The sequence below is a fragment of the Entelurus aequoreus genome, linkage group LG02 (genome assembly GCF_033978785.1).
Source record: "Entelurus aequoreus isolate RoL-2023_Sb linkage group LG02, RoL_Eaeq_v1.1, whole genome shotgun sequence".
NCBI lineage: Eukaryota > Metazoa > Chordata > Actinopteri > Syngnathiformes > Syngnathidae > Entelurus > Entelurus aequoreus.
Genome location: NC_084732.1, coordinates 8,418,694 through 8,440,646, shown reverse-complemented (window position 1 = coordinate 8,440,646; position 21,953 = coordinate 8,418,694). Strand labels below are relative to the sequence as shown.

The window sequence follows — 21,953 nt, the reverse complement described above, 5'->3', positions numbered from 1 at the left end:
GAGAAGTAGACAAGTTGTGTTAGCTCCTACAAGCCTTGGAAAAGATAAGTCTGTAAGTAAACGGTTTAACTTGTTTATATAACTCAATATTACGGTGGAAAGTGTTTCAATTGATAGTAAGATGTCTTACTATCACGATTTTTGTGCACTGTTTCAATGGATGTTTTGAGGACTTAAAATGGCTGCCAGTCGTGGATTTCCACCATCGAAATAGTTTCAACACTCAGAAGTATTTGTTTGGTGATAGTACTGAATATTTGTGTGAAGCTAATATTTACATATTGTGTATTACATTTCAGTATGTTAATTGAACCTCATAGCTTATACATTTGTCATTGTGTGTATTTCAGTTTAAAAAAGCCTAAGTCATTGTATGGAAACAACAAAATTGGACAGCAATCCAGCTCAGTGCTTTTAAAACAAACCTACATGAAATAGTGTTAAGACAACAACAATAATAAAACAATTTACAATTTAAAAACATAATAAAATGTTCAAAAAACAGTAGATCTTTATCAGAGGTAAGCAAGTAATAAAGTGGTGAGTGTTCAGGTAAGTGCAGAGTTTAGGGCAATAACAGCTCTAGGATAGAAACTGTTTTTCAGTCTATTTGTCCTTGCTTTGATGCTCTTATAACGCCTCCCTGAGGGCAAGAGTTCAAGCCCAATGGGTGGGATGAGTCCTTGAGGATGCTGTTTGCTCTCCTGTTGCAGTGTCTCTTATGCAGGTCCTCTAGAGAGGTAAGAGGACATGCAGTGACCTTCTGGGCCGCGTTTATGACCCCCTGTAATCTCTTTCTCTCCACGCTACCGTGCAGCTAGAAAACCACACGGAGATGCTGGTGTTCTTAGTGTCATAGTGTGTGTAGTTAGTATGTTCCAATAGCAGCAGAAGTGCACTTTTTGGAGAGCTGTATTATTTTCAGTTTTGTGCCCAAGGGACTGATTTTATTTAACACTATATTATTATTTATACACCTAGAGTGATCACAGAGGCAGGTTGTTTTTGTGTTACTGTATATATTGTTTTTTTCTGAAAAATCCCACTTAATATACTTTGGGTAACAACAGTCAATATATATATATATATATATATATATATATATATATATATATATATATATATATATATATATATATATATATATATATATATATATATATATATATATATATATATATTAGGGGGGGTAACAGTCAATATATTTTTATTTATTTATTAATTTATTTTTCTTATAAAATAAAAGTGAGCTTTTGTTAAACCTGTATCCCTGCAGACTGTATTGATTTATATTGATATAGAATAGTAAGTTTTATTACACACAGGAAGGTCGTAGAGACATGAAACAAAAACTTCTATGTAGGTCTGACTTAGACCTACATTTCATAATTTTACATCCTCGGGCAAAAACCAACAGGAAGTTGGCAATTTCCCCTTCAACACAAAAAATGACTAAAAACACTCATTTTTGCCTCTTTGAGCTGTAATTTGACCCCCTTAAAATACTTCAAAACTCACCAAACTTTTCACACACATCAGGACTGGTGGAAATTGCGATCTAATGAAAAAAAACGAACCCCAAAACTCAAAATTGTGCTCTAGCGCAATTTTTGAATAAAACAGAGACAAAACTGCTCCTCAGAGGAAACCACAGACAAAACTTAGAGACATGAAACAAATACCTCTATGTAGGTCTCACCTAGACCTACATTTCATAGATTGACATCCTTCAGCAAAAATCAACAGGACGTTTGCAATCCCTCCTTCAAAACTAAATTTTTGTTAAAACCGGTCACCAAACATCAAACATGATCTCCTCTGAGCGCATTTGTCGTTTCGGCTTCAAACTACTACAGGAGAGAGATTGAACCCTTCTGATTAAAAGTTGACGAAAGCGTTTTGATAAGTGCTACGGTTTTGATTTTACGAGCCTTCAAAGACCTGCTGCGCTAAAGCTGCTGCTCTGCTGCCGTGATTTTACGAGCCTTCAAAGAAAACAACCACTGTGCCGCAACACCTAGGAAAAAAACCCAGACACAACTTCCTCTAACTCCCAGTACGAATATCGTAGAGACATGAAACAAAAACTTCTATGTAGGTCTCACTCAGGACTACCACTGGACAAAAGTATTGGGACACCTAGGACTAGCACCTGCCAAAATGCGGACCCGACCAACGCTGCTTGCAGCTTTAATTTTACATGAATTTGAAAGTAATTTAAGAAAACAGAAAATGCTACGTATAGTTAATTTGGTATTTTTCTGTAAAAAAAATTGAAATGTACGTAGTTTGTCATTACTGGCATATTACTTCAAATGACAGGCGGATTGTTTATTTACAGATAATGTCTTCAATTCTACAGTTTTATAAACTATTTTAAAAAAATGGAAAAATTACAGTAGAAATTTAGGGGTAAATTAACCATAAAAATAGGATTTTATTTTTTTTACAATGTAAGTAACAGCACGTTGTAACATGACAAGTGGAAAAGTACTCAGAGAGCACACCCCTCGAGCAGTGTGTTTCAACCTTTTCTCAGCCAGGGCACATTTTTTTCGTTGAAAAAACCCCAGAGGCAAACTTCCAGCAGAAAACATCAAAAAATGAAACTCCGTAGTCAATATTGACAATAAAATTGCACTCGCAATTGTTGGATAAACCAAGAATGCATCACTATAGCTCTTGTCTCAAAGTAGGTGTACTGTCACCACCTGTCACATCACACCCTGACTTATTTGGACTTTTTTGCTGTTTTCCTGTGTGTAGTGTTTTACTTCTTGTCTTGCGCTCTTATTTTGGTGGCTTTTTCTCTTTTTGTTGGTATTTTCCTTCAACAGTTTCATGTCCCCCGCACCTGCTTTGTTTTAGCAATCAAGACTATTTAAGTTGTGTGGGGACATTGTTGATTGTCATGTCACGTAAGGATGTACTTTGTGGACGCCGTCTGCTCCACTAGCTGTAAGTCTTTGCTGTCGTCCAGCATTCTGTTTTTGTTTACTTTGCAGCTAGTTCAGTTTTAGGTTTGATCTGCAAAACCACTCATCACTTTTTGCTCATGTTTAAAGCAGAGAGGAAGGTCTCAGGTAAGTCAACACCTGACCTGCTCAGGTGAGGACTTACCTGAGCAGGTCAGGTGAGGACTCACCTGAGCAGATCAGGTGACAAAAACAGCAAGTAGAGACCGGCGACTCACGGCGGGGCTCATTTGCATAAATATTAGCACAGACAGCATACTATTAGGAACAGCATTAACCACAATGTGTCATAATAAACTTTGAAAAACAACAACAAACATGTATATAATATTACGCATAAAAATAATACATGTATGATAAATATGTATTTGACTGCGTTTAAAAGTAATAAAAGTAATACAAATAATGATAAATATGTATTTGACTGCGTTTAAAAGTAATAAAAGTAATACAAATAATATATGTATGATAAATAAGTATTTGACTGCGTTTAAAAGTAATAAAAGTATTAAAAATGATATATGTATGATAAATATGTATTTGACTGCGATTAAAAGTAATACTAATAATATATGTATGATAAATATGTATTTGACTGCGTTTAAAAGTAATAAAAGTAATACAAATAATATATGTATGATAAATATGTATTTGACTGCGTTTAAAAGTAATGAAAGTATTAAAAATTATATATGTATGATAAATATGTATTTGACTGCGTTTAAAAGTAATAAAAATAATATATGTATGATAAATATATATTTGACTGCGTTTAAAAGTAATAAAAGTAAAACAAATAATATATGTATAATAAATATGTATTTGACTGCGTTTAAAAGTAATAAAAATAATATATGTATGATAAATATGTATTTGACTACGTTTAAAAGTAATAAAAATAATATATGTATGATAAATATGTATTTGACTGCGTGTAAAAGTAATAAAATTAATAATAATAATATATGTATAATAAATATGTATTTGACTGCGTTTAAAAATAATAAAATTAATAATAATAATAATATATGTATAATAAATATGTATTTGACTGCGTTTAAAAGTAATAAAAGTAATAATAATAATATATGTATGATAAATATGTATTTGACTGCGTTTAAAAGTAATAAAAGTAATAATAATAATATGTGTATGATAAATATGTATTTGACTGCGTGTAAAAGTAATAAAATTAATAATAATAATATATGTATAATAAATATGTATTTGACTGCGTTTAAAAGTAATAAAAGTAATAATAATAATATATGTATAATAAATATGTATTTGACTGCGTTTAAAAGTAATAAAAGTAATAATAATAATATAAGTATAATAAATATGTATTTGACTGCGTTTAAAAGTAATAAAAATAATATATGTATGATAAATATGTATTTGACTGTGTGTAAAAGTAATACAATTAATAATAATAATATATGTATAATAAATATGTATTTGACTGCGTTTAAAAGTAACAAAAATAATATATGTATGATAAATATGTATTTGACTGCCTTTAAAAGTAATAAAAGTAATAATAATAATATATGTATAATAAATATGTATTTGACTGCGTGTAAAAGTAATAAAATTAATAATAATAATATATGTATAATAAATATGTATTTGACTGCGTTTAAAATAATAAAATTAATAATAATAATATATATATAATAAATATGTATTTGACTGCGTTTAAAAGTAATAAAATAATAATAATAATAATATATGTATAATAAATATGTATTTGACTGCGTTTGAAAATAATAAAAGTAATAATAATAATATATGTATGATAAATATGTATTTGACTGCGTGTAAAAGTAATAAAATTAATAATAATAATATATGTATAATAAATATGTATTTGACTGCGTTTAAAAATAATAAAATTAATAATAATAATAATATATATATAATAAATATGTATTTGACTGCGTTTAAAAGTAATAAAATAATAATAATAATATATGTATAATAAATATGTATTTGACTGCGTTTAAAAATAATAAAATTAATAATAATAATAATATATGTATAATAAATATGTATTTGACTGCGTTTAAAAGTAATAAAAGTAATAATAATAATATATGTATGATAAATATGTATTTGACTGCGTTTCACAGTACTACAATTAATAATAATAATATATGTATAATAAATATGTATTTGACTGCGTTTAAAAGTAATAAAAGTAATAATAATAATATATGTATGATAAATATGTATTTGACTGTGTTTAAAAGTAATAAAAGTAATGAAAATAATATATGTATAATAAATATGTATTTGACTGCGTTTAAAAGTAATAAAAATAATATATGTATGATAAATATGTATTTGACTGCAAAAGTAATAAAAATAATATATGTATAATAAATATGTATTTGACTGCAAAAGTAATACAAGTAATATATGTATAATAAATATTTATTTGACTGCGTTTAAAAGTAATAATAATAATATATGTATAATAAATATGTATTTGACTGCGTTTAAAAGTAATACAAGTAATATATGTATGATAAATATGTATTTGACTGTGTAAAAGTAATAATAATAATATATGTATAATAAATATGTATTTGACTGTGTTTAAAAGTAATAATAATAATATATGTATGATAAATATGTATTTGACTGCGTGTAAAAGTAATAAAATTAATAATAATATTATATGGATAATAAATATGTATTTGACTGCGTTTAAAAGTAATAACATTAATAATAATAATATATGTATAATAAATATGTATTTGACTGCGTTTAAAAGTAATAAAAAATAATATATGTATGATAAATATGTATTTGACTGCGTTTAAAAGTAATAAAAGTAATAATAATAATATATGTATAATAAATATGTATTTGACTGCAAAAGTAATACAAGTAATAATAATAATATAAGTATAATAAATATGTATTTGACTGCGTTTAAAAGTAATAAAAATAATATATGTATGATAAATATGTATTTGACTGCGTGTAAAAGTAATAAAATTAATAATAATAATGTATGTATAATAAATATGTATTTGACTGCGTTTAAAAATAATAAAATTAATAATAATAATAATATATGTATAATAAATATGTATTTGACTGCGTTTAAAAGTAATAAAAGTAATAATAATAATATATGTATGATAAATATGTATTTGACTGCGTTTAAAAGTAATAAAAGTAATAATAATAATATATGTATGATAAATATGTATTTGACTGCGTGTAAAAGTAATAAAATTAATAATAATAATATATGTATAATACATATGTATTTGACTGCGTTTAAAAGTAATGAAAGTAATAATAATAATATATGTATAATAAATATGTATTTGACTGCGTTTAAAAGTAATAAAAGTAATAATAATAATATAAGTATAATAAATATGTATTTGACTGCGTTTAAAAGTAATAAAAATAATGTATGTATGATAAATATGTATTTGACTGTGTGTAAAAGTAATACAATTAATAATAATAATATATGTATAATAAATATGTATTTGACTGCGTCTAAAAGTAATACAAATAATATATGTATGATAAATATGTATTTGACTGCGTTTAAAAGTAATAAAAGTAATAATAATAATATATGTATAATAAATATGTATTTGACTGCGTGTAAAAGTAATAAAATTAATAATAATAATATATGTATAATAAATATTTATTTGACTGCGTTTAAAAATAATAAAATTAATAATAATAATAATATCTATATAATAAATATGTATTTGACTGCGTTTAAAAGTAATAAAATAATAATAATAATATATGTATAATAAATATGTATTTGACTGCGTTTAAAAATAATAAAAGTAATAATAATAATATATGTATGATAAATATGTATTTGACTGCGTGTAAAAGTAATAAAATTAATAATAATAATATATGTATAATAAATATGTATTTGACTACGTTTAAAAGTAATAAAAGTAATAATAATAATATATGTATAATAAATATGCATTTGACTGCGTGTAAAAGTAATAACATTAATAATAATAATATATGTATAATAAATATGTATTTGACTGTGTGTAAAAGTAATACAATTAATAATAATAATATATGTATAATAAATATGTATTTGACTGCGTTTAAAAGTAATAATAATTATATATGTATGATAAATATGTATTTGACTGCGTTTAAAAGTAATAAAAGTAATAATAATAATATATGTATGATAAATATGTATTTGACTGTGTGTAAAAGTAATACAATTAATAATAATAATATATGTATAATAAATATTAATTTGACTGTGTTTAAAAGTAATAAAATTAATATTAATAATATATGTATAATAAATATGTATTTGACTGCGTTTAAAAGTAATAAAAATAACATATGTATGATAAATATGTATTTGACTGCGTTTAAAAGTAATAAAAGTAATAATAATAATATATGTATGATAAATATGTATTTGACTGCGTTTAAAATTAATACAATTAATAATAATAATATATGTATAATAAATATGTATTTGACTGCGTTTAAAAGTAATACAAGTAATATAAGTATAATAAATATGTATTTGACTGCGTTTAAAAGTAATAAAAGTAATAATAATAATATATGTATAATAAATATGTATTTGACTGCGTTTAAAAGTAATAAAAGTAATAATAATAATATATGTATAATAAATATGTATTTGACTGCGTTTAAAAGTAATACAAGTAAAATAAGTATAATAAATATGTATTTGACTGCGTTTAAAAGTAATAAAAGTAATAATAATAATATAAGTATAATAAATATGTATTTGACTGCAAAAGTAATACAAGTAATATAAGTATAATAAATATGTATTTGACTGCGTGTAAAAGTAATAATAATAATATATGTATAATAAATATGTATTTGCGTTTAAAAGGAGGCTGCGTGGCAGGTCACGTGATGCCATTTGTGGCTTAAAATCCGAGAAGGTGCGCGTCCCGGCTTCACTGCGCATGCGCCAGTCCGCATCAGTGCGGGGGGACAAACAGGAGCGCGCTGCTCGCTTCCAGTGGCCAGTCAGTCGCGTGGACGTGGACGTGGACGTGGACGTGGACGCGGAGATGGAGGACGCGGGGAAGAAGAAGAAGAAGAAGGACAACAACAATGACGACAGAGTCACTCTGAAGAAGGAAATCGGACTCTGGAGCGCGTGCGCGATCATCATCGGTGAGTTTTGCAACGCAGAAATGTTGAAAATGTTGAACCGCCAACTTGGAGCTTTTACGCACAAAAAGCTGCGTTAGTGACGCGCCTCATGCCCTGCGTGGCACACAAGTTAATGCGTGTTGGACACTCAAGTGTTGCATCACCTACACAACTTGTGTGTAGACTTGTAGACTTGTAGACGTGTAGATGTGTAGACTTGTAGACTTGTAGACGTGTAGATGTGTAGACTTGTAGACGTGGCTCCATCTTTTCGTGTAGACTTGTAGACGTGGCTCCATCTTTTTATGGGCTGGCTCCATCTTTTTATGGGGTGGCTCCATCTCGACTAGCTTGGAACTTTGTTGCACTTCCTCAGGCACAAAGTGTGCACGTGTGTGCGCATGCGTGCGTGCGTGTGTGTGTGTTGTTGTGTGTGCGCGCATTCGTGCGTGTGCGCGCGCCTGCGTGCGTGTGAACGTCAGAGAGGATGCTTTAAAGTGCAGGAAGTGACTGCTGCTGTGCTGGGAGTCTTGTTACACTACACACACTATAGTACACTATATCTATACTATAGTACACTACACACACTATACACACTATATCTATACTATATGTACACTATACACACTATACACACTATATCTATAATATATGTACACTACACACACTATACACACTATATCTATACTATATGTACACTACACACACTATACACACTATATCTATACTATAGTACACTACACACACTATACACACTATATCTATACTATATGTACACTATACACACTATACACACTATATCTATACTATATGTACACTACACACACTATACACACTATATCTATACTATATGTACACTACACACACTATAGTACACTATATCTATACTATATGTACACTATATCTATACTATATGTACACTACACACACTATAGTACACTATATCTATACTATATGTACACTATATCTATACTATATGTACACTACACACACTATACACACTATATGTATACTATAGTACACTACACACACTATACACACTATATCTATACTATAGTACACTACACACACTATACACACTATATCTATACTATAGTACACTACACACACTATACACACTATATCTATACTATAGTACACTACACACACTATACACACTATATCTATACTATAGTACACTACACACACTATACACACTATATCTATACTATAGTACACTACACACACTATGCACACTATATCTATACTATAGTACACTACACACACTATACACACTATATCTATACTATATGTACACTACACACACTATAGTACACTATATCTATACTATAGTACACTACACACACTATGCACACTATATCTATACTATAGTGCACTACACACACTATACACACTATATCTATACTATAGTACACTACACACACTATACACACTATATCTATACTATAGTACACTACACACACTATACACACTATAACTATACTATAGTACACTACACACACTATACACACTATAACTATACTATAGTACACTACACACACTATACACACTATATCTATACTATAGTACACTACACACACTATACACACTATACACACTATATCTATACTATAGTGCACTATATCTATACTATAGTACACTATATATATACTATATGTATACTATAGTACACTACACACACTATACACACTATATCTATACTACCGGTATATGTACACTACACACACTATACACACTATATCTATACTATATGTACACTACACACACTATACACACTATATCTATACTATAGTGCACTACACACACTATACACACTATATCTATACTATAGTACACTATATCTATACTATAGTACACTACACACACTATACACACTATATCTATACTATAGTGCACTACACACACTATACACACTATATCTATACTATAGTACACTATATCTATACTATAGTACACTACACACACTATACACACTATATCTATACTATAGTACACTACACACACTATACACACTATATCTATACTATATGTACACTATATCTATACTATATGTACACTACACACACTATACACACTATATCTATACTATATGTACACTACACACACTATACACACTATATCTATACTATATGTACACTATATCTATACTATATGTACACTACACACACTATACACACTATATCTATACTATAGTACACTACACACACTATACACACTATATCTATACTATAGTACACTATATCTATACTATAGTACACTACACACACTATACACACTATATCTATACTATAGTACACTATATCTATACTATAGTACACTACACACACTATACACACTATATCCATACTATAGTACACTACACACACTATACACACTATATCTATACTATAGTACACTACACACACTATATCTATACTATATGTACACTACACACACTATACACACTATACACACTATATCTATAATATATGTACACTACACACACTATAGTACACTACACACACTATACACACTATATCTATACTATAGTACACTATAGTACACTATAACTATACTATAGTACACTACACACACTATACACACTATATCTATACTATAGTACACTATAGTACACTATAACTATACTATAGTACACTACACACACTATACACACTATATCTATACTATATGTACACTATACACACTATACACACTATATCTATAATATATGTACACTACACACACTATAGTACACTACACACACTATAGTACACTACACACACTATATCTATACTATAGTACACTACACACACTATATATACTATAGTACACTATATCTATACTATATGCACACTATAGTACACTACACACACTATAGTACACTATAGTACACTACACACACTATATGTACACTATAGTACACTACACACACTATAGTACACTATAGTACACTACACACTATATGTACACTATAGTACACTACACACACTATAGTAGTACACTACACACACTATATGTACACTATAGTAAACTACACACACTATATGCACACTATAGTACACTACAGACTATAGTACACTATAGTACACTACACACACTATAGTATACTATAGTACACTACACACACTATATCTATACTATAGTACACTACACACACTATAGTACACTACACACACTATACACACTATATGTACACTTCACACACTATATGTACACTACACACACTATAGTACACTATATCTACACTATAGTACACTATAGTACACTACACACACTATATGTATACTATAGTACACTATATCTACACTATAGTACACTACACACACTATAGTACACTATATCTACACTATAGTACACTATAATACACTACACACACTATATGTATACTATAGTACACTATATCTACACTATAGTACAGTATAGTAAACTACACACACTATAGTACAGTATAGTACACTACACACACTATAGTACACCACACACACTATATGTATACTATAGTACACTATATCTACACTATAGTACAGTATAGTACACTACACACACTATATCATCAATGTGGAATGCGTATAAAAGAAAGGGCATCTCTATCCTCCTTCAAAATCCAGGCAGCTACAACACTAAACTAAACTAACACTAACACACTAATGTAAACAATCACATGTAGATACTTTCTCTCCCTCTCTCTCTCTCTCTCTCTCTCTCTCTCTCTCTCTCTCTCTCTCTCTCTCTCTCTCTCTCTCTCTCTTACTTGCTGTCCACATCCTTCCAATATCTATATCTATGTTCTCAATTGTTGATGACTGATGATAACAACCAAACCTACTACACACACTATATGCATACTATAGTACACTATAGTACACTATACACACTATATGTACACTATAGTACACTATAGTACACTACACACACTATATGTATACTATAGTACACTATAGTACACTACACACACTATATGTATACTATAGTACACTATAGTATACTACACACACTATATGTACACTACACACACTATATGTATACTATAGTACATTATAGTACACTACACACACTATATGTACACTATAGTACACTATATGTATACTATAGTACACTATAGTACACTACACACACTATATGTACACCACACACTATATGTACACTACACACACGTTATGTATACTATAGTACATTATAGTACACTACACACACTATATGTACACCACACACTATATGTACACTACACACACTATATGTATACTATAGTACACTATAGTACACTACACACACTATATGTACACCACACACTATATGTACACTATAGTACACTACACACACTATATGTATACTATAGTACACTACACACACTATATGTACACTACACACACTATATGTACACTATAGTACACTACACACACTATATGTACACTACACACACTATATGTATACTATATACACTACACACACTATATGTACACTATAGTACACTACACACACTATAGTACACTATATCTATACTATAATACACTACACACACTATAGTACACTATATCTATTCTATATGACACACTACACACACTATAGTACACTATAGCTATACTATAGTACACTACACACACTATAGTACACTATAGTACACTACACACAATATAGTACACTATATGTGTACTATATGACACACTATAGTACACTATATGTATACTATATGACACACTACACACACTATATGTATACTATAGTACACTACACACACTATAGTACACTATATCTATACTATAGTACACTACACACTCTATAGTACACTATATACTATAGTAGACTACACACACTATAGTAGACTACACACACTATAGTACACTATATATATACTATAGTACACTACACACACTATAGTACACTAATACTATACCAAAGTACACTACACACACTATAGTACACTATATATATACCAAAGTACACTACACACACTATAGTACACTATATGTATAGTATAGTACACTACACACACTATAGTACACTATAGCTATACTATAGTACACTACACACACTATAGTACACTATAGTACACTACACACAATATAGTACACTATATGTGTACTATATGACACACTATAGTACACTATATGTATACTATATGACACACTACACACACTATATGTATACTATAGTACACTACACACACTATAGTACACTATATCTATACTATAGTACACTACACACTCTATAGTACACTATATACTATAGTAGACTACACACACTATAGTAGACTACACACACTATAGTACACTATATATATACTATAGTACACTACACACACTATAGTACACTAATACTATACCAAAGTACACTACACACACTATAGTACACTATATATATACCAAAGTACACTACACACACTATAGTACACTATATGTATAGTATAGTACACTACACACACTATAGTACACTTATGTATACTATAGTACACTCCACACACTATAGTACACTATATGTATACTATAGTACACTACACACACTATAGTACACTATATGCATACTATAGTACACTACACACAAAACTATTGTACACCATATGTATACTATAGTACACTACACACACTATAGTACACTATATGTATACTATAGTACACTCCACACACTCTAGTACACTATATGTTTACTATAGTACACTACACACACTATAGTACACTATATGCATACTATAGTACACTACACACAAAACTATTGTACACCATATGTATACTATAGTACACTACACACACTATAGTACACTATATGTATACTATAGTACAATACACACACTATAGTACACCATATGTATACTATAGTACACTACACACACTTTTCGTCCTATTACTAATTAAAGTGTCCAATGATTTATTGCAGCAATAAATGTCAGGATTGTTGACATTTAATACACACAAAGTACACACCGTGTACTAAGGATTGTTGACATTTAATACACACAAAGTACACACCGTGTACTAAGGATTGTTGACATTTAATACACACAAAGTACACACTATACTGCTAAAACAGTCAAAGGTTAAAGACAGAATTCTGAAGAATTTAAACAAAAAGAAGAGAATTCCTATTTTTGCTGGTGTATTTTTGATCAGGCACTAATTGGACACCCTGCTGATAGGAAAGGAGGTCCTTGCATCATTGAATGTTTACAGTGTTCTGGAATAACAGTTGGGTTAAAAGACGGCTATTTTTAGGTGCAAATATGCAGAATATTCAGGACTTTGAGGACCTGTGACATAACCTAAACATTCACTACAACCCCCCCCCCCCCCCCTCCAGGATCGTCATGTTTCACACGTGTTGCCTTCACTGACACCTCCCTTAAACTGTAAACTTTAACTCCAGGGCGGCACGTGATGCCTTTGAGGCTTTGAGAAAAGAAATGCGAGGCCCGGCTCACATGGTTCATTCCACAAGTTCCTCCGAGGGGCTTGCAGGGAGACTGTCATGTTGCTGCGGCTGGATGGGGGAGGCGGAGCCTACTGGGCTCCTGCCGGGGGAACAATGGTGTCAGTTTTCTTCAGCTATTTCACACTGGAAAGGACTCGCTCGCGTGCTAACTCGGCCCGTCGTTGGCGTTGGCTTCTCTGGACTGATAGGAAAACGTGCTTGATAGGTTTTTTTCATAAAGTAAAACAAAAAATCTCAATTAGAGTCATGATAGATTCATATTAGGAGCGATGACGTCATGATAGATTCCTATTAGGAGCGATGACGTCATTGTCACCGTCTGTGTGACAGTGTTTGGGTTGATTCTTCCTGTTTGGCGCTCTTATTTATCTTCCACTTCCTGTTTTGCCGTTGTCCACACCTGCTCTTGATTAGTGAGCAGAGGACTCGCCTGTAGAGATGGGACGTTCCCAAACGAGTCGAGTCTTTTGAACGGCTCTTTGAAGCGAACGACTAAAACCGAGTCGTAGTCGTTCATTTGGGAGCTTTTTTTTTATGCACCCGGACTAGAAAATACAATTTTTAAAAATTATTTTAATATTCAAATATTTTTTCCTATTTATTTGTATTTAATTTGGTTACTTTTTTTTTGGTTTGGATTGACTTTTATGCTTCTTTGTTCTGATGTAAGTCAAGCGTACATACACCTATATCTCAAATAAGGCTGATATTTGCTTATTTTCTGTCTGATAAGATCATTTTTCTCACAAAGCAGATTTGATGTTAGAGTGTTTTACTTGTTTTAAGTCCTAAATGATCTCAGTAAGATATTACAGCTTGTTGCTGAGATGTGATGACCTATATTGAGTAAAACATGCTTGAAACTAGAATATCAACTGTTGCAAAGCTGTGTCATCAACACTCACGAGTATAAAACTACTTTTTTAAAGTACTTATTTCTTATTTTGCAAAATTCCAATAAAAAACATGTGGCCGGGGGCCGGGCTGTATGTATATATATATATATATATATATATATATATATATATATATATATATATATATATATATATATATATATATATATATATATATATATATATATATATATATATATATATATATATATATATTAGGGCTGCAACAACTAATCGATTAAATCGATTAAAATCGATTATAAAAATAGTTGCCGATTAATTTAGTCATCGATTCGTTGGATCTATGCTATGCGCATGCGCAGAGGCTTTTAAAAAAAAAAAAAAAAAAAAAAAAAAATTATTTTTATTTTTTATTTTTTTAAATAAACCTTTATTTATAAACTGCAACATGTACAAACAGCTGAGAAACAATAATCAAAATAAGTATGGTGCCAGTATGCTGTTTTTTTTCAATAAAATACTGGAAAGGATAGAAATGTAGTTTGTCTCTTTTATCCGATTATTAATCGATTAATCGAAGTAATAATCGACAGATTAATCGATTATCAAATTAATCGTTAGTTGCAGCCCTATAAATATATATACATATATATATATATATATATATATATATATATATATATATATATATATATATATATATATATATATATATATATATATGTATGTATGTTTTTATATATATATATATATATATATATATATATATATATATATATATATATATATTTATATGTATGTATGTTTTTATATATATATATATATATATATATATATATATATATATATATATATATATATATATATATATATATATATATATATATATTTATATGTATGTATGTTTTTATATATATATATATATATATATATATATATATATATATATATATATATATATATATATATATATATATATATATATATATATATAAAAAAAACATACATACATATAAATATATATTTGTGGAGGTCTTTCTCCTCCGGGTTCTTCAGACCACCAAGGATGGACATGACAGCCTCGTTCATCTTTGCGAACAATGTTTTATTTTTCAATAAATGTTCTTCCTGTTGCTTTTCAGCCATCAGTTTCTCTCCTTCTCACTCTCGCTCGCGCTCGTGTGTTTTCTCCGCCGTCAACAACCCCCTTCTCCTTCTTGACTGCTGCCTTCAACAGAGCGACAGGTCATCAGTCAAACACTCACAGCTGTGTCATCTGCGCACCTGTCGCTGATCTCGAAACAGGTCCTGGCACACCCTGCTTCGCTGCAGGCCAGCGGGCCACGCCCCCCCCCCCCCCCCCACAATATTCATATATTGCGGGGCATACGTTACTGCATAGACTAATTAGGAGTCTTTGTTTGTTTACTTACTACTAAAAGACAAGTTGTCTAGTATGTTCACTATTTTATTGAAGGACTAAATTACAATAATAAACATATGTTTCATGTACACTAAGATTTTTTGTTCAAATAAAGCCATTAATGCCATTTTTTTGGTTCCCTTTATTTAGAAAAGTTTTGGTACCGGTACCGGCAGCAAAATATCGGTATCGGGACAATACTAATGTGTATATTTATATGGAGACTGAGCTTCACACAAGTAGGCCAAAGCAGTTGAACCACTTTGATGTTCCCCCTCAGGCAGGGAGGTGTGGGTGTGGGTGTGGGTGGAGGTGTGGGTGTGTGCAGATGCTTTGGTTTCGGACCTGAACATTTCCCAGTACCGGTTTGGTAAGTTGACACTGCAGCAGACTGGCGGTGGGCTCCGGAGACGTGGGCCCGGTTCCACGTCTCTTGTCAGACTTCCACCGACACGTCCACTGCAGGGGACGTATGAGTCACGCGCTGCCGGAGGAGAACGCGTCGGCGGGCCCCAAAAAAACGTGTGACATAACAAAAGTTGCGTAAGCGTCTCACCGCGGCCGCCACGACGGAAGATGAACACGCTCGCTGGGGCCGCGTCGTTAGTGGACGCTCACAGCTGATGACCTTTGTGGCCGTGGCGTGCCCCGCGTCCTCCTTCCTATTGGATCACAGGCGCTCATTAGTTGCTTCTTGTGCACGGGTGTTGTTGAGGGTACGTTTGCAAAAAGAAGCCAGAGGCAAGGGGTCAGGAAGAAACATTTATCCCAAACGCTTCTCACCAAGTCCCACCTCAGAAAACCCCCGGGCGACCGCCATGAAGACTAGTCGCGTAGTAGGCCCAAGTATTTATTAAGAACACAGCAGAGGTGTCATTTAACGAGTATGTGAATATTTGAACGCTCTCCCTGACCACCTGAGGGCACCACAGACTGTGGATGCTTTTAAAAAAGGCTTAAAAACCCTTCTTTTTAAAAAAGCCTTTTTTTTAAAATAGATATATATATATTTAATAAAGTGGCTGGACAGGACAGATTTTGGAAAAATTCAAATTAAATAATTGACTTTAAAAAAAAAAAGATTTAGAATCGCGATTAAAAAAAAAAAATCGACACCCCTTTGTTTCATATCCTTTGCCACACAGTTTGAACAGTAACACTGCGTTCAAATCTGGGAAAATAAAACACTAATCACTTAATTTAGTGCTTAGTTGTAACAAATCTTAATCCATTCAAAAAACTAAAACATCGATTTTAAAAATATTATATTTACATCTAACACAATTTCCCAACTCATATGGAAACGGGGTTCGTACATACAAATATATATATATATATATACATATATACATACACATACAGTATATGTATATATATATATATATATATATATATATATATATATATATATATATATATATATACTGTACATATGAAATTATAAATATATATATATATATATATATACATATATATATATATATATATATATATATATATATATATATATATATATATATATATATATATATATATATAAGTATATATATATATATATATATATATATATATATATATATATATATATATATATATATATATATATATATATATATATATATATATATATATATATATATATATATATATATATATATGTATACATAAGTACTAAATGATGCTTTCGTTTCTGTCCTTCCAACCTGCACTGTTATGGAACCCCGTAGGGATAATTGTTGATTACTGTTGCCATGGTAGCATAAGAACTGTTCCTTGGAGAGTAACCACGCTTTAACAAAACAATGTGACCCTGACGGTCCAACAATAATACATGTTTAACCCTTTAAAAGCCTGAACCCGTTAAGTTTTTTGACAGATAATTCCAATTATGTGAAACTAGAGCTAACATTGGTCCTTTTGAACAAATTAATGTTGTTCTTTTTTTTAAAATTTTTTTTTTTTTTTTTTTACAAAAGTCAATTTCCATGTATGATTTTCGATTTGTATCATATTTGACACCGTCGGTCACAAAATATTATTCTATGTTATTTTTTTTATAACAGATCAAAACATAATGTAATACATAATACCATGTTATTTCCAAACATAAAAATAATATTATTTGTCATCTTTCCCCAGCTGCTCACTCATTTTGTATCATTTTCAAAGCATCTTCTATGTTCTCATTATTTGACATCTAAAAAAAAAGTATGAATTTTTTCAATGTGATTTTTTTCTCTCGTAAAAATCAGAAATCTAAGCTTTTTTTTTTTTTTAAATGTTGTAATCAAATCTATCGATGAATTAGTTCAATTAATGGAGTAATCTAGTAAAACACACTTTGTAGCCATGATGCAACTTTTACGTTATAAAATAGTTCAAATTCAAGATTTTTCCGCAGCGGTACTCAGTTGTAATACACTCTTCCGCCACTTGTGGCAGTTAATGACAATATCAAACAAACAGGAGAAGTCAGAGAAAGTTCTTCAGCGCAAGAATTATGACTAAAGTGGTGACGCTTTCATTTGCATGAAAGCGTCACTGGACTATAAGTCGCAGATATATACGTTGTGGTTTGAGTTATTGCCACAGAAATACTCTGTACGTGTTTATTTACATACCTTAGGCCAGGGGTGTCCAAAGTGCGGCCCGGGGGCCATTTGCGGCCCGCAGCTAATTGTTTACCGGCCCGCCACACATTCCGCAAAAATTGCAAAATTGCTAATATTGCAAAAATTAAAAAAAAAACATTTTAAAAAAAGTGGAATGAGGTGAAATCTAACAAGAAAAAGTTGACACAAAGCTGCCATGCAGGCTGTTTTTTTATATTCAAATATTTTTTCCTATTTATTTTAATTCAATTTGGTTACTTTGTTTGGGGGTTTGGATTGACTTTTATGCTTAGTGACATTTTTTTATGATGTCCTAATTTTTATCCTCATTTTATTTACACTTTTATATTTACATTGTAATCTCACTTATTATTTGTGTATTTTTATCTGTAATATTAAAATGCTAGATCGTTTTTTTAGGTTTAGGGAGAGCATGGAGATATGGCACCCAAAAACAACCAAAAAATAAATACAATTATTGCTAATATTTTAGAATAATTCTTACCAATACAGTACTATTTGTGTGAATTAAAACGATTACTTTATGTAGAAAAGTACCGGTACCGGTACCAAAATATTGGTATTGGGACAACACTAATGTGTATATATATATATATATATATATATATATATATATATATATATATATATATATATATATATATATATATATATATATATATATATATATATATATATATATATATATATATATATATATATATAACATGGATTTTTAGTCTTTTTTTTTTTTTTTTAGAAAAAAATAAAAAATAAAAAAAAATAAACAAAGACAAAAGGAAAAAAAGCATATATATATATATATATATATATATATATATATATATATATATATATATATATATATATATATATATATGTATATATATATATGTTTTTTTTCTTTTGTCTTTGTTTATTTTTCTTTTTTTTTTGCCATTGCTAAAAAAAAAAAAAAGACTAAAAATCTATGTTATAATTAATTATTAGTTAAAAAAATATCACTTTAAAATGTTTTATGTGGAAAAAATATTGCATATATTGTGTGGTTGCCATATAAAAACATCAAAGTTTTATTCGACAAAAGAGCATAAAACAAACAAAATAATAGTTCAAACGTAAAATCGACAGATATATCTGAAGTTGATCTCGTAATTTAAGTGTTAAAAGTTAAAAATAATAATAAAAATGTATCACTTTATGAGCGGGGGACCTTTTAGATCCCAAATATATTTAGTAGGATTTTATTTAACTTTTCACTGTGATTACTCAAAAATATGAAATAATTAAAATCAATGGTGTCCTGCATTATTGATCTTTTAAGGCTCTAATTACTAAATACTGCATATTTCAGTTTTACTATAATAAACAAAGTTGTCTTTGACAGAAAACCTTTTTTTTTTTTTTACTTTATATCAACCTCAAGTTGATATAGAGATTTACTGTAGGCGTTAAATAAAAAAAAAAAAAATAATTTGACTTATTTTTAACAGTTTAATGACTGAGACTAGGGATGTCCGATAATGGCTTTTTGCCGATATCCGATATGCCGATATTGTCCAACTCTTTAATTACCGATACCGATATCAACCGATACCGATGTCAACCGATATATACAGTCGTGGAATTAACACATTATTATGCCTAATTTGGACAACCAGGTATGGTGAAGATAAGGTACTTTTTAAAAAAATGAATCAAATAAAATAAGATAACTAAATTAAAAACATTTTCTTGAATAAAAAAGAAAGTAAAACAATATAAAAACAGTTACATAGAAACTAGTAATTAATGAAAATTTGTAAAATTAACTGTTAAAGGTTAGTACTATTAGTGGAGCAGCAGCACGCACAATCATGTGTGCTTACGGACTGTATCCCTTGCAGACTGTATTGATATATATTGATATATAATGTAGGAAGCAGAATATTAATAACAGAAAGAAACAACCCTTTTGTGTGAATGAGTGTAAATGGGGGAGGGAGGTTTTTTGGGTTGGTGCACTAATTGTAAGTGTATCTTGTGTTTTTTATGTTGATTTAATTTTAAAAAAAAAAGAAAAAAAAAAAAGATACTGATAATAAAAAAAACGATACTGATCATTTCCGATATTACATTTTAACGCATTTATCGTCCGATAATATCGGCAGACCGATATTATCGGACATCTCTAACTGAGACCCTTTATAGTCCCCGGGAGCCCTAAAGGTTAAAAAAAAAAAAAAATCCATATATTTTGTTAAGGTTTGAAAAATATCAAAATGGCTTAAATTTTTCCGTGTACGGCCCTCAGTGGAAAAAGTTTGGACACCCCCGCTTTAGGCCTAGTGGTTCGAGTGTCCGCCCTGAGATGGGTAGGTCGTGAGTTCCAACCCAGGCCGAGTCATACCAAAGACTATAACAATGGGAGCCATTACCTCCCTGCTTGGCACTCAGCATCAAGGCTTGGAATTGGGGGTTAAATCACCAAAAATTATTCCCAGGCGCGGCCACCGCTGCTGCCCACTGCTCCCCT

At 29.9% G+C, this 21,953-nt stretch overlaps 1 protein-coding gene across 1 annotated transcript in view; it reads left to right on the top strand.

Annotated features, from left to right (window-relative positions):
- The first annotated feature begins 8,023 nt into the window (after nt 1-8,023).
- The window catches only part of LOC133629900 (asc-type amino acid transporter 1-like), a 56,981-nt gene continuing 43,051 nt past the window's right edge, over nt 8,024-21,953 (top strand). The window contains exon 1 of the mRNA XM_062020997.1: nt 8,024-8,168. Coding sequence (XP_061876981.1) covers nt 8,063-8,168 — 106 coding nt within the window. The 5' untranslated portion in view covers nt 8,024-8,062. The remainder of the gene's footprint in view (nt 8,169-21,953) is intronic.